Source organism: Zootoca vivipara, chromosome 5, assembly GCF_965207765.1.
Source record: "Zootoca vivipara chromosome 5, rZooViv2.hap1.1, whole genome shotgun sequence".
NCBI lineage: Eukaryota > Metazoa > Chordata > Lepidosauria > Squamata > Lacertidae > Zootoca > Zootoca vivipara.
Genome location: NC_142588.1, coordinates 62,047,059 through 62,072,926, shown reverse-complemented (window position 1 = coordinate 62,072,926; position 25,868 = coordinate 62,047,059). Strand labels below are relative to the sequence as shown.

The following is a 25,868-nucleotide window of genomic DNA, read 5'->3' as shown; positions in this document are numbered from 1 at the left end:
AGGATCAGGGCCCTCTTGGAATGTGAATGCTCTGCACTCTATCCATGTAGGTCCAGGTTGTACGGTATATATGTGTAAACAAGCCATGCATCATATAGACACCACAGTATTTACCGTGTTTTATGTTCCAAGGAGAAACAGACCATGTTAAGTGTGCCTGGTACCCCTGGAATCTCACACCACTTGGAGATTGGGGTGACGTGCAACACAATATTTTGAACTTCTAAATACTTAACAAGCACTCACATTTTCAATCTATACTGTGCCTGCTCACAATTGTACCAGAATTGTTAAGTGAGCATAAAGTGATTGGAATGTATGATTATTCCTGCTGACGGCCACGAAAGATTAACTGGATTTAGCAACACCAAAATGTTTCCCCCTGTGGCAGTTGGCCAGTTATGCTGGCATTCACTGCTGGGCCTGCCCAAAACATTTTGCTGCCTGAGGCAAAGAACAAACAGGCACCCTCCCCTTCTACGTACAGAAGCTGACTGGACAGGCAGTTGAATCACGCTGTGTACGCACAATCTCTTTAAAGCAATTTCCCTCAAAGAATTATGAGCACTGCAGTTTACCCCTCACAGAGTCACAATTCCCATTAACAGTGCCCAGTGTCCAGAATTATTTGAAAGAACGTCCTTTAAAAGTACAGTATAGTGTGTATGCTTCACTTCAGCACTGGCAATGAGACTGTGTTCTCCACATGAAGGAAGCAGATTAGAAAGTTCTGGAAAGGATCCCTGTCCTCCCAACAGAGAGGGATGACTGCAGGGTTCAGGAAAGAAGCCTGAGAGCTTATCCTGTTCATCATATGCTGCCTAAAGTGGTCACTTCACTCTGGCCAGCCTAGATTCATAAAGGGTGAGTTGTGTCTAAGGAAATCACACCACACACAGACACTGTGTGACCTGCTGCAGTGCAACCCAACCCCTATCCTGACATTTCAGTTCAGTGTAGGACTTTGCTTACAGATAAGGCTTCTCACCACATGGGCTCTTGAGAGTTATAGGAAGGCTATCATAAGGGGCATGTGATTGACTTAACTCTATCTGCTAATCTATCATGTTTATGTGAAGCCTAGTGCAGATTAGATAGCAGAACACTTTAAATGGTGGGACGATAAGAAATAAGAATGGGATGATAAGAAAATTAATTTTTAATTTTAATTTTAATGTATTTAGTCTTGTTGTTGAGTTGTATTTTAACTAGTTTTATATTTGGTGTTAGCCACACTAAGCCCAGCCTTGGCTGGGGAGGGTGGGGTATAAATAAAATTATTATTATTATTATTATTATTATTATTATTATTATTATTATTATTATCTAATATAGAGTGGGCAAAGTAAATGTCCCGACAAAACCCTGTAATCTATTCGAATTCAGAGCCTGAAAAATCCCATTTAAAAAGTCACCCTAAGGATCAAATGCTTAATTTAAAGCTGTTGGTGTGTACTTAATAAATGGAGCTGTAATAATGATCAGCAGATATTTGGGGAGCATTGTGCTTAGCTTACGGAACCAATAACTTAAAATAATACAACACTGGGAACAAACTAGTTTTGAATATTTACACTATTGTTCCTTCATCAATTCCATGTCAGTTTCCCTTCTCTTTTACATATATGACATGGTATGGGGGGTGGGGAGGGTCGAAAGAGGAAGGGAGTGACCCTGAGATGAGATTGTGAAATACTCAGTAGTGTGTAAGACCACCAACATCTGTCTCCCACAACAGTTATCAGATAAATCAACGAGGTTGTGGTGAATGACATCCTTTTTCTAAAATAAAGCTTTTGCTAGGAGGAAGAAAAGGGAAATAAAACCCAGTTTCAGAGGGCAAAGTCCAAGAAGCTGGATGTTATTAGACTTGTATAATTTTATACCACTCTGTTGTGACATTGCTTATTATGTTATGTGGGCTGGTGTTTTTTTTAATTGTGGATTTTATTGTTGTAAACCTCCCATGGGCACTTTTTAATGGAAAGGCAGAAAAAAGGCAGCAGAAACTTTACCATTGTTTTAATGTTTCCAATGCTATTTATTAAACATACTGTACCTATGTTTAATAGACAAGGCTTTTAATGTGCAATCACAAAGCCTCCATCAAGATCCACACATTGCCATCAAATTGTAATTTCCCCTTTTTCCCCCACTGTACTACCACTGGGCAAACTGAACCAACTGGCACAGACAGGGTGGCAGTGCCCTCTTGGTCTCTTGTTTCCCTTGCAAATCCACTCACACAGCTCCTATGGGGCTCTCTAGAGTGGCCGCGTTGCCATGGCTCTCTCTAAAGACAAAGCTCCTTCCTCAGGCTGAACCCTGACTACATGGTGGACAGACCACAGTAGAATAGTTTACTGAACACAGCAGAGTATTTCCTGAGAATATGAATAATCAATATAGCTCACACTAAAAGCAATGACTGAGTAACGCAAGGAGCTTCCAGCCTGGAAAAACCACAAAGCTGTAATGGAAGATAGTGCAATTTTTTTTATCTCTATCCCATACCTTTTGGTTAAGCTCAAGTTATTACATGAAGCCATGAAGGAAGGACTTCTTGTTCCCTATTCAACAGAACATTGGTTATATAAGAAACCTGGAAAAGTTCTGGGCTCTCATCATGACTTGAGAAATTAGTTTAAAAACAAAAACAAAACATAAGTCTCTCTCAGGATTGCTGAACTTCTTATAGTTATTTAGCGGTTCTAGCCATAGCCTGCATTTAATGAGAGGAATCCATTACCTCTTCCTTTGTATAAACCACCTTGTTTGCAAACTATAAAGATTGCAAAAAGGAAACTGAAGACAGATATCTCCCATCACCTCCATCCTTCATAAGGAAAAACTAACAATGTTTCTTTAACAAATGACAACATGGGAGTCATTTCTAATTCAACATAATACCATTCCAAGCTACACCTTTAAAAATAAAGGTTTTTTTATTGGCTTTTGGTTTTTTTTTTAAGTCTACCATTACAGAAACCTTAGAATAACTTCCTTCAGCAACTATAGTTTCTGCTGTCAGGTAGGAACTGGATCATGAAGATACAGAGTCACTGCTTCCAAGCTGCTTCCGTTTTCTTGGCCTCGATTCCTCTGTGGTGAAACAACCTCCTCTTTGTTTTAAGGAGTCACTTTCTTGTAGGTAATGTGAAGGTGCTGAGTCATTGGCTGCGTAGTGGTTGCCATGGAGACAGTCTGTTCTAGTTTCCCATCAGAATTGAGCCTGAATTTTCTAGTAATCTAAGGAGGGAAATAGAAAACACATGGCTTATTATTTGATCCTGTTTATAATTCAAGAAGAAAAACAGCAGCAAAGCAAACCACTGTCCAATGACTTGAATCAAATCTGTGTCCCCAGGACTGGGAAGCAAAATGGCTCATCCCTGCAAAATTCTATGGAGAAAATATGAAGGCCTGCTTATATCCCCACCACCCAAGTATTATTCAAGAGGAACAGATAATACATCCCATAAATCAGGAACAAGGTGAACTATTTTGTTCAAGATTTTTGCTTATGTTGTGTAGCAGGATCCTGCTCTGAGATCGCTCAACCTTTCAACAACCACAGAAAGAAACACACAAGACAAAATAGTGAAAGAAAACAAAATCCACTGCTAATCATTTGTGATTGCTTTACTCAGCATTTTTTTAAAATAATTTTTAATAGATTTTTATACAAACAAAACAAACAAGACATACAGTACATATTCTGTCCCTTCAGATACCCCCCACCCACGAGTCCACCTCTGCCACCAGTGGCCCCCGCCGGTGTTGAGAATCAAAGGGGTCCATTATAAGGCTGGGTTTGACCTCCCCCTCCCCCCCTCATCCCCCCCCCCTGCCACTGAGAGGACAAGGGCGGAGGGGTTCTGGGGGCAGGTTTCCCCTCAGCTGCTCCTTTAAACACAGTACACATAAAAAATACAATAAAAAATAAAAATAAATAAAATGAAAAATGAAAAAAACAGATAAAAATTTAAAAAATTCCCAATTCTTATTTTCATCACATTGTAATTATGACTTCCTCAGATCCCTTCTTCCTGGTTTTCCTAACTTCTCTAATTAATTATGGCGGGTTTTCTATTCCAGTTCCAAATCTTATCCTTATAATATTGACTTAATCCTCCTCCTTCTTCATGCTGCCCCCCCACAAGTCCCCTCCTGCCACAAGAGGAACCTGCGAGGCGCAGCACTTCAAAGGTTCCATTTTTGTGTCTGGGCTTCCCTCCACCCCCTCCACTCCCCCCCAGAGCACCCTCTGCCACCAGGTGCTTCTGAGCAAAGAGAGGGGGAAAGGTGGCCCTCCATCCAGACACTTATCTGAACACAAACATGTTAATACAAATCCAAAAATTGTTTCCCAAGCCATTCTTCTTCCCCCCTCCAGAAAACTAAATTTTTATATCTATTCACTCTCCTTTCTCCTCCCGATGTCCCTTCCCCCCCTTGGATCAGCAGTCCTTTATCAAGCCAAGATTTCAGAAACCGTTAATCAATCGCCAAAATACTTTTTGACTAAAAATTTTCACCCCACACCCATTCTTTCCCATTTCCAGATCCAGGCCTCTGTCCCCCCTCCCTCTGCCTTTCCTTTCCCTCAATTATCCATGCCCAATTTTTAGTCCCTCCAAGAGCCTTCTTTTCTTCAGTCTTTAATTCACTTTGTTGTTCTTGACAGCTGTCTTTTTCCTTTTCAAGTCCTTGTTGTTCTTCCTCCAAGTCACATTTTTTATAATCCACCTGTTTTTGCAAAGTCCACTTCTTGTTCTTTACTCTCAGGTAAACTTTCCACATTGTCCTCTGAGTCCTGATCTTGAACCAAAGTCTCTGAACATGTTAAGCTGGAGTGTTGCAGTGTCCTGTGAATGTCCTTCAAAATCTCTAAATAGTTCAGAACTGTCTCTTGGAAGCTTGGTGAATACATTGTTTTCATTCCTTCTAACCACAGACTGGCAGAAGATTAGGAGGCAGAGCACACTGGAAATTTCCATTTACTCACGCTTTCCTCCATCTTGCCTGTTCTTTCCATTGTCTTTAATTTTCAACAATAAGTCATCTCTTAATTCCAAATACTTCTCTTTTTAATATAATCTTGCAGCCAATTAAACTTTCAACGAATTTTTATGAATTTCCTTATCTTTTAGCAATTTTGACAGCTTTGACAGCTGTCAAAAGAATTCTTCCCTTTATGCAGTTACAGTTCCTCGGGAGGTAGCGGCACCGGGATTTGTAAAGGGATACAAAGTCTTTGTTTCTTTCAGGTACTAAGAACAAAGTGTCTTTTTCGGCTTTGGAATGTTTAATGCGCCTCTTAATTGACCATTAGGAAGAGATCGACTCCCGTTTTTGGATCTCTCCTATTTTTCCCGATTGTTAATTTTAGAATCCAAAAGTCCAAATGAAGATTTGACTTACTTTGTAGAAATCTTTTCTTTTCTTGGGAGAATCTGCCGCTGCCCGGTAGAAGACTCGGGGCTTCGCTATTTCGGAGGCAACGATGTCGTCCAAAATGGCTCCCGCGACTCCACTCCGCTGGCTCTCGGGGACTCTAATGGGTCCCCGGGCAGCGGAGGAATCTCCAAAAACGGACCCTGCCGGACTTTAAGCCCTCGGGACGCTCTACCCGAGGTTCTTGCGGGGAATCCGCGCGCCCCGCAGAATTCCCCCCCTCCGCGATGCCAGGGACTGCGGAGCTCGCAGTCCCTGCGTCTTCTTTCTCCGGCGCGGCAGACCGGAAGTGTGCTTTACTCAGCATTATGCCTCACTTGAAAGTGTCGTCTGCTTCTAATTTGCCAAGCTAGGTTTAAACCAAGTATGAGAATACGAAGGTAAGGAATTACAATGCTGAAATTGAAGAAAACAGTGATGGAGAATTGGATTAAACATATTAAATAAAGGGGAGAGAGGAGAGAATAGTTTAGAATTTGATAGCTATGGAATACTGGGGGTCTTGCACCAAACAGCCCATAAGTGTAAAGCAAGGCACTGTAGTCAGAGCACATTTTGGCAGAGGCCAAAAAGGCCCCTCCACTTATTTCAGTAAAAAATTTCTGCACACAATCCAAGGTTTTGTGTAGGCTAAGTTGGTGCCCTTTACCCCTTTTTTTGCCAGTTAACATGGTTTTTAAAGAAGAGTGGAAATTAAATATCCGGGACTGCGGGATCCCTGCCAAAGAAACCCTGCCAAAAGTTATTTTGCTAAGGACAACTGCAGCAAAAACACCCACACCCCACCAATATGCTGCTATCGAAACAGAAAAACTTCGGCTCCATTAAAGCTCTCTAATACACTTGTTATTTCAAACCATATATTGTGAGGAAATGCAAACACAAACCGCGCCACTAAAATAAATTTCCTGTCTTTATTTGAAGAGGTCTACAGAGTAAAATACTTCCCCCTTTTTAAAGCAAACTGCTGAATATTGGTAAATTTTACATAACCACCCAGGAAATGTATCCCACAGCAACTAAGTTGCCCTGTGGCTGCAGAAATCCTTAAGGGAATGGATGGAACAGGATAAAACCTGAATAAACAAACCTCTGGTGTTATTGTTCCAGTGTTGGAACTGGATTAATACGAAGAGTGAGTGGACTAGCTTTTTCATGTTCTTGATTTATCAGGGCCTTAATATTTAGTACATTAAACCTTTCATACATACTGATAATTACCCTGCTTTTCAGATAACATGCTTTGAAGGTGAACCTTGTGTGTGTGTGTGTTTTGCATTATAGGTGGGCTTGAGCACATTCAAACTGGAGATTATGAAGTTGACTTGCTTTCACCAGCCACAGCAAACGTCAAACATAGTTTAGTGTTCAAACAAGGTAACTTGTGGTTAATCTAAAATGGAAGTGGAAGTTTCTCATCTCCTCATGTTAGTGCTAGAGGAGAGGGGGAGGAAGTAGCATATAAGCCAAGGGAGGAGAGGCCAGGCTTGTTCTTGTAAATGCATCCAGTTACATTCAAATTGCTGCCTGAGCCTTTCCCAACTCTAAATTCTACAGTGCTTTGACTGGAAATTCAGGAGCTATTTTTATCAAATGTTTTTAACAGTGGCAAACCTTGACATCTCTACAATGAACTAAGTGGTATGTTGCATTTTTGAAGCACCCACCCTCAGACAAATCACTAGAATACAAACAGAAGTATACTGGAATACTGTTAGCATTGCTTTGCTGCAAATGTAGGGTACTTACATAACAATATAGGTTAAATGTACCAATAAATTAAATTAGTTCCACGGCCCAAAATTATTCAAAATCTTTTAACATTATATATTGGACAGCTATAAGCAACAGGGATATAAGAGGGTGAGTGTTTGTAAGCAAGCAGTTTACAAAAGGTCTTAAATAGATATTCTTAGTATCTTTGTGGGGTGTGGTTTTGTTGATAGGCAATAGTCAAGAAAACTGAAAAATGTAGCCTCGTTTCAGAGCATCTGTGAAATGTGGGATCATTATATTTTTAACTGGCCACCAAAATTTTACAATAACTGAATGGTTAAAAACTCTTTTATAGGGATGCTAAGACTTGTAGTCCAAGAACATCTAGAAGGCACTAGGTACCCCCCACCCTGGGGCCTCACAATTACTTTTTTATTTTTTTAAAAAATCCTCTTTCTTTATAATTCATAACATTACATAATTCTGCATATCTGGGAGCTTGCTGTTATCTAGAAATGAATCCCTTACTTTTGAGTGGCCCCATTTAGCTTCCAAACTGATTGACACTCAGTCACCTGAGTTCATCTTCAGTAGAAACAATTAGGATCTACAACAGAATGTTCCAGTGTATTATCATTTCCTAACAGGACTCCTCTTGTTCAGGGTTCAAGCCAGTCAGTTTGCTCCAGGGAGCCTTCCATCTACACCCATTGCTTCCCCGCTTTTCTCTTTCAACTGATACTCAGCCTTCCATGGCCACTGAACATGTTTGCTTTAATATATAGTTGTGTACTTCTGAAATCTTGGCGTTCCACTGCATGTGCCAATGCATCCCTCTTGTTTCTCAGTGGCCCCATTTCTCTTGGCACTCACTACCCAAGTTCCCTATTAGAGGGAAGGTTGACAGTAGCCCTCTCTCAACAGCCGCCCTTCTACAAAACAGACAAGACCTTTCATTTCTCTGTCATTTATCTGACCTCAATATTTTTCAGGTCATCTACTGCTGTTCTTGTTTTACCTCTTCTACCAAGTGCTTAATGCATTTTTTAAAAAAATTGGCACAGATCTCACAGTACACTAGCATGAAATATGAGGATGAACAGAGCTACTTTAAATTTTATAGAAACAGACTGTCTACTTGACTTGTCTTTTTTCTTCCCCAAGGGAAAGCTCTTCAACTGCAAGAGTCAAGGCTGCCTGATGAGGAATACTCTAAAACCTTGTGCAGTGCTACCAAATAATAAAAATTACAATTAAAAGAGCAATATGCCTTACATGAAATTATGTGAACAACACAAAGAGGAAACAAAATTTTAAAAAATCCTTCCAGTAGCACCTTAGAGACCAACTAAGTTTGTCATTGATATGAGCTTTCGTGTGCATGCACACTTTTTCGTGTGCATGCACACAAAATCTGAAGAATTCTTCATATCTGAAAAAGTGTGCATGCACACGAAAGCTCATACCAATGACAAACTTAGTTGGTCTCTAAGGTGCTACTGGAAGGAATTTTTTTATTTTGTTTCAACTATGGCAGACCAACATGGCTGCCTACCAGTAACTAGGAACATAAAGAGGAAAATATCTATACCTAGAAAAAAGAAAAGGAAAGGAAAGGGAGGGAGGAGGGACAGTCCTACAAAGAGAAGAAACCTGTTGGCTAGAAGTATGAGAAATGCTTGAACAGATGAAATCCTTGAGATCAGGTAAGAAAGTGTGTGTGTGTGTGTGTGTGTCTAGCAACATATTTTTGTTTTGTTTTTACAAAACCTATGAACAGTCACAGCCTGCGAAGCCAGCAAGCACTCCATCAGCATGGTGTTTTCTTGTGCTGCCTTCTAACAGAGCAGAGAAAGTGGTGGCAAGCACCAAGATAAATGCGCCTCCTTTCATCCAAGTCATAATTAAGGCTCAGCAGGGTAAACAGCCCAGGGACAGGACATTTCTGTCTCTCTACAAACCGGGGGCCTTCCCAGGGCAGACATCCATATTAAAATAGCCAAAGGACACCTGAGGACAATTTTTGTCTCTTCTGTATAGTATCAGGCCAGCCAGAGAGAAACCTACTATTCGATTCAAGAGGAAGGAAAAGTCAGGACTGTTGAAGGACTGGGAATGCCTGGTACAAAATACTGAAAATTGGTCCCTGCTTCTGAAACCCCAACCAAGCATTTTGACCCTCATTTACCCCAGTCTTGTGAGGGGTAAACGAGGGTCCCAAAAATTAGGTAACCACAGCCTTGATACATGCCACAGACGTTGTGGGTAGGAGGGAGAATATTCACTAAAATATCCTATCAAGTCAGGGGTGCACATTTGGGTCACAGTTTTGCAACTCGGAGTATGAGCAGTTTCTGCTAGTGTAACTATCAACCAAGCAGTGCTGCTGCCAACCTGTGGGGAGACGGATTGATGGAAAGGTCTGCTGGGTACAAAAATCAACAGATATTGGAAATCAGTTACAAAAACTAGGTAGGGCTGAAGAGAATGTCAAAGTTAAAGGCTTCCTGGGGCATGAATGAGTCAGACACTGGATGAGGCCCTGCACCACTCTTTCTGATTAGCTATATAATTGCAGGCACATCTCCCTCTCCACCCTTTTCCTGTGTGAGATCATAATCCTTGGCCATATCTGGGACCTCTTGTGGTCTAAGTGGTTCTACTGTACTAGTGAGTTCAAAGGGCCCCATCATGAGTCTGCCTTCTGCCATTTCCTGAGATGTGGAGCTCAAGTCTGTGGAGCTATAGGAAATTTGGGTTCTAGTCTTGATGCTCTTCCTACCTTCAGCATCTAAAATAATTGCCGCTGCCAGAATACACAAAAGCTTTCTTGTAGTCACTTCAGCACCCCCCCCCCCTTCTGCAGGAACTGAACCCTATCTGTTTTATCCCCCGAATTTCGGTAGTTGCTTGCAGTCTGCTTGCCTGCTGACTAAGGGTTCAAATCCTTAACCGCTGAACTTCATAGCTACAGATGTTAGTTGCTCTCTCCTGCTCTTTAGTGGTCTCTTTCGAGCTGCCCATTTCACCTTGTGTGCATGCCCTAGGTTGGGAGATCTCATATAACTCTTCAGGCAGGCAACAGAATGCCGAGTACAGATTTGTCATACCAGTTCAGCTGCACCACACTTAAATATACTCACTTGTTCTACATGGGGTTTCTTGGCAAATGAGATCCTTGCTACAGAGTGGGAAGCTATAGAAAGCTCCTGCCCATTAACCTCTCCTTCCTCCACCTCTACCAAACCTGGATCAAGAAGAGAAATTATTAATACTGACACAGTTCACGGAGCTGGAATACAAGCAAGAGAGATACTTTAAGGGAAGTTGGTTTTAAAGCAGAAGGAGGGGAAAACCTGCTAATGTAATTAGGCTAGTACCTGTATTCTGAGCACTGATGAAGGCCACCTTGTTAGTGTCAGGTTTGATGCGGATAAATCCACATTCTCGGTGCATCGGTTTCCTGGTGTCTGGATGGAAGGCGTTGAATCTATTAGGATAGGAAGACACTAACATTACCATGCCTCTATAAACACATCCTCCACAGAAACTAGAACTCGTTCAGCATCATCTGCATGAAAGGAATATAATGCTCCCATACCTGTCCTCAACTAAGAGTAAACCCAAAGTCCCATTTAAGAAGCATAGGGTCACATTCAATGCAAATCCTATTCAGAGTAGACCCACTGAAGTTAAGGGCATTTGTAACATGTTCACTCACATATGGCTGAAGATAGTTTCTTGGATATCTTTTTTCCCCTCTTGGAAATTTGTACATTCTTTTAACTATGCACTGCGTTTTTGCCTGTCCCATTAGATACTTCTCAGAGTATATTTTTCATATTACTTGGCAACTCCAGTAACTCCTAATAAGGAATATTGAGGTGTACCTGTCACCGTAGGAGTAGTATGACAGTGTTCTTCTTCCTCGACATAAAATGTTGCAGTTATACAAGTTTCCTTACACATAGTACTCCTGAACAGTTCTTTTAAAAACTACAAAACTGTGCTAGTAAAAAAGTCCTGATTTTATACATCAGGTCCAAATGTCATGTCGGCAGCAAAATGTGCTTTCTTCCATAACCGCCCTATTACCACTCCCATATTTATGATGTTTCTGGATCATTTCCAACACTGCATTTCGGCAGAGGTCATGCAAGGTAAGAATGGATGCTCACTTTTGGCCTAAATAGCCCCCAAGGAGCTAGGCAATTCTGCCACTTACAGAGTCAGCTGGCAAGTAATATTATAAAAACGCAACTCTTCCCTTAAAGCTACTTTATAGGGGTCCAAATCTTCCCAATTAGTGAAAATCCGTATTTCAGCTGGGCAATTCAGCAGAAAGAGTTATGCAACTAGAATAGGCGTGTGGTAGAGTGCATTAAATTTCAAAGCACACTGACCACTTTTTAAAGGATATAAAAACTAGCAGCTTTGCTCCCCCCCCCCCAAGAAAAAGAAAAATAGGTGCCAGTACTCACCACGAAGTTTTTACAGTAAGTGCCACACTTTTTAGCAACAACTAAAAAGAGGTGCTGGTACTGAGTACCAACTAAAAAAAACAGTGGCTTTGAGAAAATAATATCATGCATAATTGCAATCATTGGGGAGATGTTTGTTTATCTTTACAACAGCATTAGGTGAATATCCTTTCAAGTCTCAAATTTCACTTTCCATTTTAAGAACACAAAAGACTGCTCAAAATTCTAATAAAAACTGTTTTTCTCAAAACTAAAACATGTTGCATTTCCAATTTTCCATTTGTGCTTATATAGAAATGCATCTTTTTTTGAGTCAAGAGAGCTGGAAAAATTTCAAAAATATATTGAAAAAATATTTGTAATGCCTGGAGGATAATAAATCATAATTTGATCACGCCCACTCTTGCTTGGCTCTGGAAAAAACATTCCATTCCCAGGCTACCAGGAAGGACCCCATTAACCACTTAAGCCAACTAAAAGAAAGCGTCTAGAACTACTATATCGCAACATCACATATGACCACTGTTCTCCTGCAACACATTCCGATGCCATTGAAGTCCCTTCAATCTATTGTTCCCAAATCCATCATACAGCCACTGCTGCTTTCCTCCACCTAATGTAACAGACTTGTATTCAACAAATCACCTGACAACCATACATAAAAGGAATTCCATGCAGGCGAATAACCAGACTGGTGGAGGAGGGTCATCTCCAGTCTACTTGGTAGAAGGTCAAAGTTTGATAAAAAACACTCCTCTTAGCAGGACAATATAAATGTTGCTGACTAGTAATTTTGGGAGCTTATTTACAAAGTCTATGATCCCTAGACACCCAATTCCTTGGTGAACCCACAAACAGTTGCATAGCTACCTTGACCCTGCAGCTACCTCTGCCTCTTCTGCCATCTTCCCTGCTGTTACCTTTCCCTGGCACACACAGGATGGGAGCACTGGGAGGGAATGGGAAGCAGGGGGGAAAGCAAGATCATAAGGGGCTTTTAAAGATTTTGCTGCATATTTACTTTCTTAAAGTGCCTGGGAACTCAATTTTGCAGTAGAATTACTAGTAGGGGTGTGGGGATGTTATATTCCCTGCACAGTTACTTCTGTCCTTTCATTTATGTTTGAGGTCTTTAAGAAAACTGACTGCATCGCTAAGGATGACAACTAAATGTAAAAATCTATGTGGTGATAGGTTAATAGCTGCTTAGCAGCTTCTGAAAAACATGATGTCTATTTCTAGGAAGAATGTGATTTATATTCTATGCACTGATTTCATTTAAATTGATTCCTAGCTTGTACCTCACTAACAGTCTCATTTGATAAACAACACAGATTATTTTAAGGTGTCCCTGTCACAGAAAAAACCCCTCAAAAATAAGGAAACTTACGAAAAATTCAGCATGGGTTGCCCCACGTGAGAGATGCACACTTCTTCGAGGTATTGAAAGGGCTTCAATGCAGGGAAGGTACCATCTCCTGGGGGGTCTGACAGCCAGGTGCCCAGCATCCAGGAGAGAGGCTCAACCACAGGGTTCAACTGCGGGGTTTCTGTGAGGAGAGAGAGACTGAGGATAAGCAAACTGCACCAAGACTTTGGGCAATTAGCTCTTACCATGTCGCTGTTGGTCAACTACTTTGCATTGGTGAGACAGTTCCCAGTAGCCATGTCGCTACCATCCTCTTTCATTTTATCTGTTTTCATCCAGCTCTGGCCACATGAGCGTTGAGGTGGGTCAAAAGTTCGAAACAAACAAATTTCATATTTGACAAACAGGGCACGAAATAAATTTTTGACCAGCTATGTGCATATAGGGTCCTGGACCATTTCTTACCCCCTCAGGGTCAAACTATATGTTACAGAGAAGACCTGCAATCAAAGCAGCAGTGCTGGGGAAGGGCATAATTACCCCACCATCAAAGAAAAACTGCTGGAATGTTCACAGTCCTGGAGAGAAGAAGAAATAATAATACAAGTATGTCATTTCCCTAAATGAGGCTAACATAAATTTTAAGGCATGGAAAAATTTCAGTCGGGAAAACCAGAACTGGGCAAAGGCGTATACACCCAAGTCCCCTTCATATAAATACCGAAAGTGCTGCCACACATTCAAATAACTATATGTGTGTACACAAAGAGCTATTAGCTATATTCAAATAACTGTATCAATGGCAAGCATTATTTTAGACAGAGAAAGCAATGTCATAACAAAGCTATAACTTATAAGTTGGGAAAGACAAGTAGGAACCAGAACAAAGCACTGTAGTGTTCCCTGTTTCCTAACAGGAGTGGTCCCATTCAAGGCTCAAGCCAGACGAATGAGTGATTGACAGTATACTGTACAAGACTGACATAACTATGCTTTGCATGAACACCTGACCTCAGTGTTCTCAAATGTCTGCTAACATCCAGCAGTATCTGATTTTCTTGTTCTTTGATGATAGCTCAAATAATAAGATATTGGTATGGTAAAATTTATATATATATATATTTACATGTAAATTACCATTGTAACTCTTCAATATAGTACCCCTGTCTGCAAGCACCCAAAGCACACTTTGTTTAAAAATGAACACACAGAATATACAGACTGGCTTGTCATTTTAAAAATTTGACTGCTCCATGCAACATGGCAAGCACTCCATGCAAGTGGTATACGGTAGTACTGCAGGGGCAGGCAGGGATGAAAACTTACTTTGCATCAGGGACAATATCTATATCTTTAGGTATAATTTTATTTTATATGAGGTGCTTTCCAATTGTTGAAAGCATAGTAAATCAGAATTCTTTTTGTTGTGAAGAAATTATAATTTGTGAGTACATATTTTGGTGCTCTATTTATTATTTCAGTTTGTGTACTAATGTTATGCCTGTGTTAGGCAAGTCTATTCTTTTTCAATTTTTTAAAAAAGACAATCAAATGGACATAAAAGGATATCTCAAAGCTAACTTTATTCTACATAGAACAGTGAGAAGCGTGATGGGGGATGAGCTATTCTGAAAAGCCCTCTCTATCTGGGCAGATTTCGTTGAAAACACTTTTCCTTCCATCTCCTTAAGCATAAAATTGTGGCAATATTTATGACAAAGCACCATTTCCATGCAATTAGTATAAGGTCATGCAGAAGTCTGACCTCTCTTCTTGAAGAACATATGCAGTTTATAACAAAGAGTCGTGTGGCAACTTGAAGTCTAAGAATTTATTAAGACTAACTTTTGTAGACTAGAGTCCATTAGTTTATAAGAGGATGAAAACAGGGAAGCTTGCAAAGCTTAAAATGTGGTTTTTGCTACCATCTAGTGGCTGAAGTCAGACCCAGGTGGCGCTGTGGTTAAACCACTGAGCCTAGGGCTTGCTGATCAGAAGGTCGGCGGTTCGAATCCCTGTGACGGGGTGAGCTCCCGTTGCTTGGTCCCAGCTCCTGCCAACCTAGCAGTTCGAAAGCATGTCAAAATGCAAGTAGATAAATAGGAACCGCTACAGCGGGAAGGTAAACGGCGTTTCCATGTGCTGCTCTGGTTTGCCAGAAGCGGCTTTGTCATGCTGGCCACATGACCTGGAAGCTATACGCCGGCTCCCTCGGCCAATAATGCGAGATGAGCGCGCAACCCCAGAGTCGGTCACGACTGGACCTAATGGTCAGGGGTCCCTTTACCCTTTACCTTTAGTGGCTGAAGTAATAATGCAGCAATTCAAAGCAGCCTTCCCCGAGAGGGTGTAACACGGACCCATATTATCTGTTCCATTTGTTGTTGTTGTTGTTACTTTTGTTATCTGGAATGGTATCACTAAATGAGAACAAAGTATAATTGAGAGGTCATTGCTGGACCTTCCAGATTCACTACATTAAGAGCTCATCTAAATACACTTGCAAAATTCCAAAGGCACTGAATCCTTTGCAGCTGTATCTTCACGACAAATTCCATTGCAACTCATAGAATTTTAAAAGGAATAAAGGTAAAGGGACCCCTGGCGGTTAAGTCCAGTTGCGAACGACTCTGGGGTTGCAACACTCATCTCACTTTACTGGCTGAGGGAGAAGGCGTTTGTCTGCAGACAGCTTCTGGGTCATGTGGCCAGCATGACTAAGCCGCTTCTGGCGAAACCAGAGTAGTGCACGAAAACGCCATTTACCTTCCTGCCGGAGCGGTACCTGTTTATCTACCTGCACTTTGACGTGCTTTTGAACTCCTAGGTTGGCAGGAGCAGGGACCGAACAACGGGAGCTCACCCCATCGTGGGGATTCGAACCGCCAACCTTCTGATCAGCAAGCATTAGGCTCTGTGGTTTAGACCACAGCGCCACCCGCGTCCTTATTTGAAAAGGAATATTGGACTGCAAAAAAGAAGACAACCTTTCTGTTAGATTTGTACTAAGAGGTTGTTGGTCAGAGATATCAGAGCATGCTGACTCAAAGTTGAAATTCAACTCAAAGTTATTTAACTTATCATCCAGCCCAGACCGGTAAGGATATCATTATGTTTATTTTTACTCTAATAAAGAAAGAATGTGAACTGAAAATTTGTGCAAAATGTTAGATGACTAGCTGGTCAAAAATCTTATCTGATTCATAATCAGCTACCTTTTCTTTTTTTTAAACACATAGAGAATCCCAGGGTGTTTTACAGTACATCTCCTTCCTCATTCTCAACCGTTTATACAATACATGTTAAATGTCATATTGTGCAACTCCAAAGCTCACATATTGCCTTGTAAAGACTCCTTAAATACAACCGATAAGTTGATTCTAGTAAGATTTATTTGATTCTACTGCTGTAAGGTCTGTTGTGATTCCGATTCTTAAAGACTTAAAAAAAACTATTTAAAGTAAACTCTTCATAGGTTTTTTATGCTAAATAATACATATATTATTTTATTGTACTTTCATTGTACACCCCTGAGGGTGGTTCAAGAGTGTTTGATAACCAAGTTCCCCTCTCACCATAAACAGAAGTTAACTGAATAGGAGGGCTGTGGGCTCTTTCCTGTTTTACTTGTAAACTTCTACCCATGACGAAGAGATCATAGAATCAGAATCACAGAATTGTATAGTGGGAAGGGACCACAAGAAGAGAAGAAGAAGAGTTTGGATTTGATATCCCGCTTTATCGCTACCCGAAGGAGTCTCAAAGCGGCTAATATTCTCCTTTCCCTTCCTCCCCCACAACAAACACCCTGTGAGGTGAGGGGGCTGAGAGACTTCAGAGAAGTGTGACTAGCCCAAGGTAGCTAGCAGCTGCATGTGGAGGAGCGGAGACGCGAACCCGGTTCCCCAGATTACGAGTCTACCGCTCTTAACCACTACACCACACTGACAAGGGTCATCTAGTCCAACCCCCTGCAATGCAGGAATCTTTTGCCCAACGTGAGGTTCGAACCCACAACCCTAAGATTAAGAGTCTCATGCTCTACCAACTGAACTATTTGGATCAAGGGAGAGACTGCATAATTCTGAGGTCTCATTCTGAATACAATCCCATGGACCATATAGCAGCTCTAAGTAAAGTTGCAGAGTGCAGGTGCACTGCATTCCATTGAGACAACAGATCTCTGCACACAAAGGCTGAGAAGATTGCACTGCAGGATAATTTAAATAGGCACGAAATTTAAGAAGAGCTCAGATGGAACCCAAATCACTGTTTTCAGAATGTCTTAGTGTTTCGATAAAAGTGTTAAGCATTTTAGACTGTACCTGTGTCTGTTTCAATGCTGGCCATACCGTGCAAGGTTATTTTTAGCTTGTTCACTCTAGATCACTTATCATTCCCTATTCGCCAGGAACACTGTGATGCAATCTAGTAAAACAAGACAGGAAACAACCTTGGGACTCTACGCAGAGGTTACCCCAGTGTATTCTGGGACTTGTAGTTTAGCTTAAGCAAGCTATGGAGAGAAGAAACCTACAAGTATATTGTGACTCATAATTCCTTTCTGGCTACTATTGCCTTTTCATAGACAGAGGATAAGCTACATAAAGGAAGTTAAAGGCAAACATATATGTATTTACATTCGAGTTTTATCAATTAGTACAGATAGCGATCATTTCGTGCAGGGGTTCCGTTCCCAGCCCCCACACACATCGGTGGAGTGTGTGTAAGTGCGCCCCTGCCCATTATGCTCCACCCCGTCCCCATTCTTCTCTCTTCCAGGTCCAAAAGGACCTGCATGTCAGTAATTGTGCACTGATTGGAGATGTCTAAAATGGTTGCCACCTGTATAGCTGATTAGCAAAATTCTACTTGGAGCCTTTGCTGCGATGCAAAGGGGAAAACATAAAGCAGGGGGAAGCCTTCACATACACTCATTTGCAAATAATATGCATCTCAGCAACAATATTGCATACCCTCTAACTTGTCCCAGATGAAAACCAGGACACACATCTTTTGGGGCCATGGAGTCACGTGACTTGTGCAAGAGCATAGCCCCCAAAATGGGATGTTCCGCTTAAATCGAGACAGTTGAGGGGTATGATACTGCAGATTAGCAAAACTGCATCAGTAATTCATACAAATTGAGATTTTGTCAGGCAAAGTTATATATGGAGCCTACAACTTTGTCCTTTGTTTCTTTCATTCTTACGAGACTAAGTAATCTGTAAGTAACAGTGTCCACACAGAAACATATTCCTTGTTTCTCTACAGAGCACACACAAAACAGGTAGCAACTAACATCAATCAGAAATTGTTGTTGTTGTTGTTGTTACTAAGGTTATTACCTGCCTTTCACCAGCAGGTCCCAGGGCAAGTTACAACAATTTAAAATTTAAAACTGTTGAAACAAATTACAGTCACAGGAATAGCATGATCACTGCTAGCAAGGTCCTGCCAGCTAGAGTTGATGGGAGTTGTAGTCCAACAGCTGGGGACCCAAGTTTGAGCAACACTGGCCAAAATCAGCACAACAAACTAAAGTAGGGGAGGCCAACCTGTGGTCCTCCAGATGTTGCTAGACTACTGCTCCATCACTGGCCATGTTGCCTGGGGTTGGTGGGATGGCCACAGCTGGACAGCTACAGGTCACACACCCCTGGTCTCAAACCCTCTGGTAGTAAATAGGTTTTGTATATGAATTCTGAACGCCTTCATCACAATTCAGCCAGGAGAGCTATGCACATGCCACCTCTCCCTTATAGACAAATGACTTCCACTGACCTCTTTGGCAGCAAGGAAAGGAGAACGTGTGGCAAAACCTTCCACAGTCCTCAGTGGCTAGAGTGTTTTGTCCTACCTCAGCTTACAGATCTTCTTCTCCAATGGGGAGATGTTCCAAGTAAATTTCAGACAAAATTTGACTAGTATGCCTAGACAACCCTGTTGTGAGGAGTAGGAAGGAAGTTTGGCCCCTTCGCCTCCGGGGCTCTGATAATTTTGGTGCACACATACAAACACACTCCACTGGAACACCTGACTTGCCAGGTCTTGGCCACATCAGCACTACTGAATCTGCACCGTTATTCTGCCGTCTGCTTCCTGAACACAAAAAATGGCCATTTGCCTAAGGTAGGAGTGCTCAAGGACCATATTATCTCATAGGAAATCTTCAAGGTCATATGCCAGTAGCAGGTAAGCCAAAGGCAACAGATGTGACTCTTACCTTTTGTAGCCAGGCAAAAACATTCACTTGGCTTTTAACTATATATGGGCTTTTTCTGTGGGCGGTCTTTTTAATGCTGGATTAAATGTACAGTGGTACCTCGGGTTACAGACGCTTCAGGTTACAGACTCCGCTAACCCAGAAATAGAACCTCGGGTTAAGAACTTTGCTTCAGGATGAGAACAGAAATCGCACGGCGGCAGCACAGCGGCAGCGGGAGGCCCCATTAGCTTAAGTGGTACCTCAGGTTAAGAACAATTTCAGATTAAGAACGGACCTCCAGAACGAATTAAGTTCTTAACCCAAGGTACCACTGTATGTATGTCTTTGGGTTTTTCCTTAAAACACTGTAAGTGACTTTGTACAGTAAGCTACATTCCTGCCATGTAAAAGTCAGAGGTTTTGTACACACACATACACATGGTTCTTCATTCAGAGAAGGATACATTCCAGCCAGGCAAAAGCATACAGAGGATGCAGGGCTGGTGATGAGTGTGGCCTGGGGGGAGCTCCATGGGATGGCTAGAAATGCCTGGAGGGCTGCATTTGTCTTGCAAGCCTATGGCTTGAGCGGCATTTTTAATAAAAAAAATAATGCATCTTATTTTGGGTATATCTACAGTGTACCAACTGCATGTCAAATGGTGACTGAACTGTGTTTGGGTATAGGAAAGCTACACATTCAGAGGGAAAGCATGCTGAGAAATCACGATATACATAAATGAGAGGTATATTCCCAAGCAATTTTCCAACAGGTTTTACAACTGGCATATTAATGACTCACCCATAGGCAGTGATGCAAATAGTCAAAACCCCTAAATGTAATTCTAAGGACAATATTCCTCCTCTCCTCAAATTTCAGAGCACTGGTGCATGGCGTATGGATAGGGAATGTATGTGTGAATGTTTCGGTTAGGGTGGCCAAGTGCAAAAGAGGGTAGGATGCCTGCAGCTTACCTAGTTGTATAAAAGAGGAAATCTCAGCAGATGTGGCTTGCATAACAAGCCACACCTGCTGCGGAAATTCACTTTTTTACATGACAATTTAATGTGCAGGTTGCTTGGCCTCTTGTGCACCTGAAGATCCTAGTTTCAACAACAAACATACGAGTTTGCAAGCAGTTTCATTTTCAAAAACTGGAGGCTGTATCGCCAATAATAAGAAGGTATTTTAAAGGAAATGGGCAGAATTCCTCTAACACGGACTTCCGCTAGTGCAATGGGACGTCCTGCCCTTTCCTCTCACTTCGTGCCCCCTGAATTTGGCTCAAGGGGCAGTTGGGAGAACTCACAGATCAACACTGAAGGGGAAGAAGAGGGGCAATGGTTCCATCTGGCAAGCTGCAATGCATGCAGTGTGTGATTGTTCATTATAACGCAACATTGAATCCCACCCATTATATTTAACTAAATGGCTTCATATTTTTATATCAGTTTCGCACTGGCTAAGAGCACAGAAGATACTGACCACAGTCCTGGGACAGCAGGTTGCTCAGGGATGGGAATTTGATCCTCTTCAGTTCATCTAGTTTTTCCTTCAGCTTTCTAACTTGGCTGTCGGAGCGACTGATCTTTTGTCTCAACTGCTTTAGCTCTCCATTCTTCTTCTCTACCTGCTCTCTCAAGCAGCACACTTGACTTTTGCTCTGCCTAGAGGAGAAGCAATACGAATGCAGGGAATCAATGAGCTTGCAGGCTCCTGAAGCAGACATGATGACCTCATTGATGGACATGGGGTTGGCATCCGTTTCTCCCTTCTGACCTACAACAGCTTCTGTGGCTGGCTTAGGGGTCAGATCTGCAGGAGAAGCAGACATGTTCTGGGAAGGCTTCTGAGGGATAGCAGTGAGAGAGGAAGTAGAGGAGGATTCTGTTAAACTAGTGTCCTGCTCCAGAGTGTTGCTACTACAGCTTGGATCCACACTTCTCCTTAACCTTTTCCTTTCTAGTTGCTCTTTTGGAAAAGATGACCTCTCTCTAGTGTGCTTGGAGAAAAAGCTGTAAGAGTGAAGGGAGCCAATAAATTTGCATGCGCCAGACACAGGAGGCGTGAAGTCATCCTCCGATATACCACTTTTGTCCATTTTCAAATTCCCAGAATGGATAACTGCTTCAGAACAATCCTCCAGAGTCAGTTTTCCTGGCTTATTTTGAGTTACTTTTGTGACTAGGTTATCTGCTAACATCCTCCTGAGGGAGCCTTCAAGTTGGTCCTGGAAATTTTCTCCCTGCTCTGACATTGACCCGATTTCAGCTTGAAGAGTCACTTGCTCTATTTCTTGAGTCCCGTGAACTATCAAGTTTTGGTCAGATGATAAGATTCCCTCAACTACCTCACCGCTTCCTTCCTTTGGTTGATCGCCATCTCCTTCTAGAGTCTGACTTACTATTTTCCTCCTCTTTTTGACATAATCCCTGCTCTCCCCTCTTTTCTCTGAAATATGGAAGATGGTTGGCACAGCTGTGGGCTTGAGCAGCCGGTGCTGGTCTTCGTGCCGTTTTGAAAAACTGTCTTTAGTAAAGTGCTCACTGCAAAGGAAGGAATACTTGGTGGGAATCCAGTTGTCCCGCTGAACTGCTTTTAACCACTGGATCAGTCTCCTTGAATCCTTTAAGGGAAACCTTCAAAACAGTGTAAAGGAAAGGCATTACTGTGTATGCTTTTTGCCTAGAGCTTTTCAAAGTAGCGTATACATTGAGTTACGTTTAAGAGCAACCTGAATTTCATAAAAAGGCAGTCTGTTAAAATTATATTGCAGGGCGCAGAAATATGCAGCAGTAATTACATTTTCTACAAATCAAAATTTGTCATGTATGTTAAGACTCTTTCCGCTTTGAACCTATTCGTTCATTTTTAAAAATGCAGTAACTCTAAACTAACTGAAAACAGTTCTTGCAGCAAACAGAAATACATATAATTCAGTAACATTAATGACAGTTAAAATATTTTTTTATCATTTAGCCACTTGCAAACAATTCTTACAATCCAACCAGCAGATTTAAATGAGCTGCTAAGTGCTATGCTAAAGCTGCAACTCCTATGCAGGGTTGGATATGGTTAAGGCTTTTTGTTTCCAAGGGGCTCAGACTCACCTAACTTTGCATTAGGTCAGGCCGAATGATAAGAGGCAGCTGGACAGATGGTTTTTCTACAGGGAAAGTACTATAGTAAGGGCACCACCACCACTGGTAATCTATTGCTGAACTTTATATGGTACCCTAGTTAGGTTATCCCTGCTATACCTTAAGTCTAGATTTGGTAGCTTAGCTGCTAACCATATCACAATGTATTTGCACCAGTCAGAAATAAATGTCAATCCCTCACCTAATATGGAGTTATGCAGTCTTCCAGCTTAGTCTGATATCACTGACCCATCACCCATTATCCACCTCAACAACTTTCTCCTCAGATGGCACATAAATATCCTTCTACCTTCCTTCCCAGTGCAGTGTGAGATGCAGACAAATAAGAGGAGAGGATTGGGGGGGGGGGCACTGCTAGGGTCGCCACTGCTCACTCTGGGGAAGAGAAATTGTAAGCCACACCAAATAAGGTGTGTGCATTTATCTGTTTGCCTGTGTCTTGGTTCAGGCAGAAGTGCATCTGAAGGTACATCAAGTGTTGATGACGGCACTATAGATCCTGATCAGCACTGTAAAGTTAAAAGAGCAAATAGTGTGAATGGAAAAACTCCATCTGGCTCCACTATATCAGCGAGTTATCCATGATGAGAGAGGCAATCTAACCCATTAGCCTGCTTTGTGAAACAGACTCATCCAAACTGTAGAGAGAGAATATCAGGAAAGGTATAAAACAGTCTGAAATTGCCACTTCAACACAAAGGCAGAAAAAATGGGTTTTCGAGTGTCAGGCCTTCTGATTCAATACACCTGACACTGACAAGTTGGATGGAGACTGTGCCAGTTTCTCATGTCTATCATGAGCAGACAAAATACATTCTAGGAGCTAACAGGACACCTGTGGTGCCACAGGCCAAAATGATTACCTATTGTGGGGGTGGCTTGCAGGATCCACTTTATGTGTGTGTTTTTAATAGATCTCCAAGATCCTTGAACTGAAGCCAGGCAGGGAAGCAGGACATACTTTAACAATGAAGAAGTAATATGTTCAACTCAAAAATATGTTATATTTAACTCATTCAAGGAAAACTAGGATTAAGTGCAATAATAAATAAATAACATCAGCATTGTTACTGAAAATTATATCTACTGGGATATCCTTATCCAAGTTCTGTTCATCCGTAGTGCAAAATGCCATTGTTAGATGGCAACTTTCCCTTTTTCATCTATGCCCACTTTAGTATTACTGTAGTTACTTCTGTTACAACAGAAGCTGCTGCCTCAATGCAAACCAAGTAGGTATTATAAGGTATTTATTTTGCTCAATTTAGATGTCATACCAAATCAATGGGTAAGGAGGGAAATAGTGCAATCCTCTGCAGGTTTACCAATGACTAAGTCTCACTATGTTAAGTGTATAGGATCTAACTATTATGGTTTAGCATGCTGACTGAATTGATGTGTCATGATTTGCAATCAGTCAGCAAACCAAAATCATAAGCAATGGTTTGAAGTGGATCTGCACTTGCAAACTACATTATGTCATGCCTGAAATGGCAAATTATAGTCATGGTCTTTGCTTCATTTCTGGAGTGCAAACCAAAGGGAAAATGAAAGCAAACAGCTTTAAACCATGGTTTGCTTGTACATTGGAAGCTCAAAACATGATTTGGGCTCTAACCCAGGCATAGGCAAACTCAGCCCTCCAGATGCATGGAGACTACAATTCCCATCATCCCTGACCACTGGTCCTGTTAGCTGGGAGGGCCATCTGGAGGGCCAATTTTGCCTATGCCTCCTCTAACCTATGGTTAGAGCAAACTATGGTTTGATGTACTATGATGTCTGAAGTAAGCCTGTGCTTTGACAAAAGCAATAGCTCTTGGTCATCAGTCCCACTTTAATAAACAATGCAATGCACTTTGCTACTCTCAATGACAGAACAGTTTATGTTACAGGTAGGTAGCCGTGTTGGTCTGAGTCGAGACAAAATAAAAAAATTCCTTCAGTAGCACCTTAAAGACCAACTAAGTTTTTATTTTGGTATGAGCTTTCGTGTGCATGCACACTTCTTCAGATACACTGAAACAGAAGTAACCAGACCCTTATGTATATTCACACCCACCCCACCCTCTGAAAATACATAAGGGTCTGGTTACTTCTGTTTCAGTGTATCTGAAGAAGTGTGCATGCACACGAAAGCTCATACCAAAATAAAAACTTAGAACAGTTTATGTAATCTAAATCTGCATATAGTCCAATACAAAAAGAAAAAAACAGTATGTGGGCAAAATATGGAGGAGTATGACTCCCATCATCCCTGACCATTGGTCATGTTGGATTCAATTGACTAGACTCAGGAGTCCAACATCATGTGGAGGACCACAGATTCCACAGCCCTTCTCTAGATCAGAGACAGCACACCTTTGCTGAGAATCTACCTTTTGCTCTGATTGTGAATTTATGGTTCCTGCTGGAAACAAAATGCTGGGCTGGATGAAATTTGCTTCTTTTCTCAATTTATAAATATACATTGTTTTCTCAACTTATTTATAGTAAACTCTGCATATCTTTGCAACTTAGCTATTTGTCATTTCTATATGCATGGGTGTGGCACGTTTCATAACGCTAGGGAATGCTCTTCTTGCATGCTACCAGAAAAGCAAAAAAATCAGGCATTTTTAATAGCTGCCATCTGCCGAGATGTTTGCTGCACACCTGATGGGCAAGTTGCTTTCTCCAGTGGGCGCATACACCTTATTCCCAGAACTCTGACAGGACGAGACAGGCAAACTTACAAACAGGAAGGCTATGTACTCACACCTGTGCTCCACACCTTAAAAGTGAGGTTTACTTTTGAGTTCAGGACGTACCCGCCCTGGAAGCTGTTTTCAAAGGTTGCGCTTCTTCTGCTATAAAACGTGGGAAAGTGAGGGACGGACGGGGCAAGGTGTCACCATTGTCATCACCATAAGGAAGCATGTACAGGGTGCCTTGCTCTGCCTTCCCGGGGGTGGGGGATGGGAGGCACAGCCCGGACACACCTCTCTAAAAATTAGGTTAGACGGCCGGAGTTGTATTGGCGAATAAAACATGGATAAGGATTCCCTTTTGTCTGCGGGATGCTCCATCGAGCTGCCTGGGAGCGGGTGTAGGTGAGGTAATAAGGGGGGTGGGGGTGGGAATGCAAGCAGCCAGTACTGTATGCGAGCGGGGCACCCCGTCTTGTTTCGTGGGGCATCAGCCCGTCAGGGTGCTGCAGGCGGCGGAGGAAAAGCAGGAGGCTCCTCGCCCGCCTGCCCGACGTATCTCACGGAGATGGGCAGGGCTGTGCTCGAGTCGCCCTCCCAGGACCAGGTGCGACCTGTTCCTGCCCTCCCCCTGGTTACCTGTGGAAGGAGACGGCCGCTCGACCCCGGGGAGCTTTGCCCTGCCGGTTGGAGCAATTCAGCGCCGCGCAGCAGATCACCATCTCTGGAGGCCGCGCGGGCGGCCCTGCCTCTCCCCACACCTCCTCCTCCCCCTCCCCTCCCGCTCC

General features: G+C 42.1%; 2 protein-coding genes across 3 annotated transcripts in view; one reads left to right on the top strand and one right to left on the bottom strand.

The window, feature by feature from the left end:
• Positions 1-8,432, top strand: part of BOK (BCL2 family apoptosis regulator BOK) — a 32,591-nt gene extending 24,159 nt beyond the window's left edge. The window contains exons 5-7 of the mRNA XM_088670780.1: positions 3,368-3,494; positions 6,742-6,834; positions 8,338-8,432. Coding sequence (XP_088526906.1) covers positions 3,368-3,494; positions 6,742-6,834; positions 8,338-8,414 — 297 coding nt within the window. The 3' untranslated portion in view covers positions 8,415-8,432. The remainder of the gene's footprint in view (positions 1-3,367; positions 3,495-6,741; positions 6,835-8,337) is intronic.
• THAP4 (THAP domain containing 4) lies at positions 2,927-25,856 on the bottom strand. 2 transcript variants are annotated; one of them, XM_035132955.3, is made up of 6 exons: positions 25,720-25,856; positions 20,718-21,871; positions 13,045-13,204; positions 10,554-10,663; positions 10,317-10,420; positions 2,927-3,249 (listed from the first exon to the last, which is right to left on the bottom strand). In XM_035132955.3, exons 1-6 carry the CDS (start codon positions 25,800-25,802, stop codon positions 3,130-3,132), a joined length of 1,731 nt encoding a protein of 576 aa, XP_034988846.3. In that variant the 5' UTR covers positions 25,803-25,856; the 3' UTR covers positions 2,927-3,129. The 2 variants fall into 2 exon arrangements, with proteins under 2 accessions (XP_034988846.3, XP_088526902.1); XM_088670776.1 differs by having other exon boundaries at positions 20,718-20,899.
• Between the last annotated feature and the right edge of the window lie 12 nt (positions 25,857-25,868).

Coding starts and splice junctions, on each gene's coding strand:
- THAP4 (XM_035132955.3), bottom strand. CDS start 25,802: ATGGTGATCTGCTGCGCGGCGCTGAATTGCTCCAACCGGCAGGGCAAA. Junction 21,872..25,719: donor GCGGCCGTCTCCTTCCACAG/GTAACCAGGGGG, acceptor ACTGTTTTGAAG/GTTTCCCTTAAAGGATTCAA. Junction 10,421..10,553: donor CATCAGTGCTCAGAATACAG/GTACTAGCCTAA, acceptor TTCTTGATCCAG/GTTTGGTAGAGGTGGAGGAA.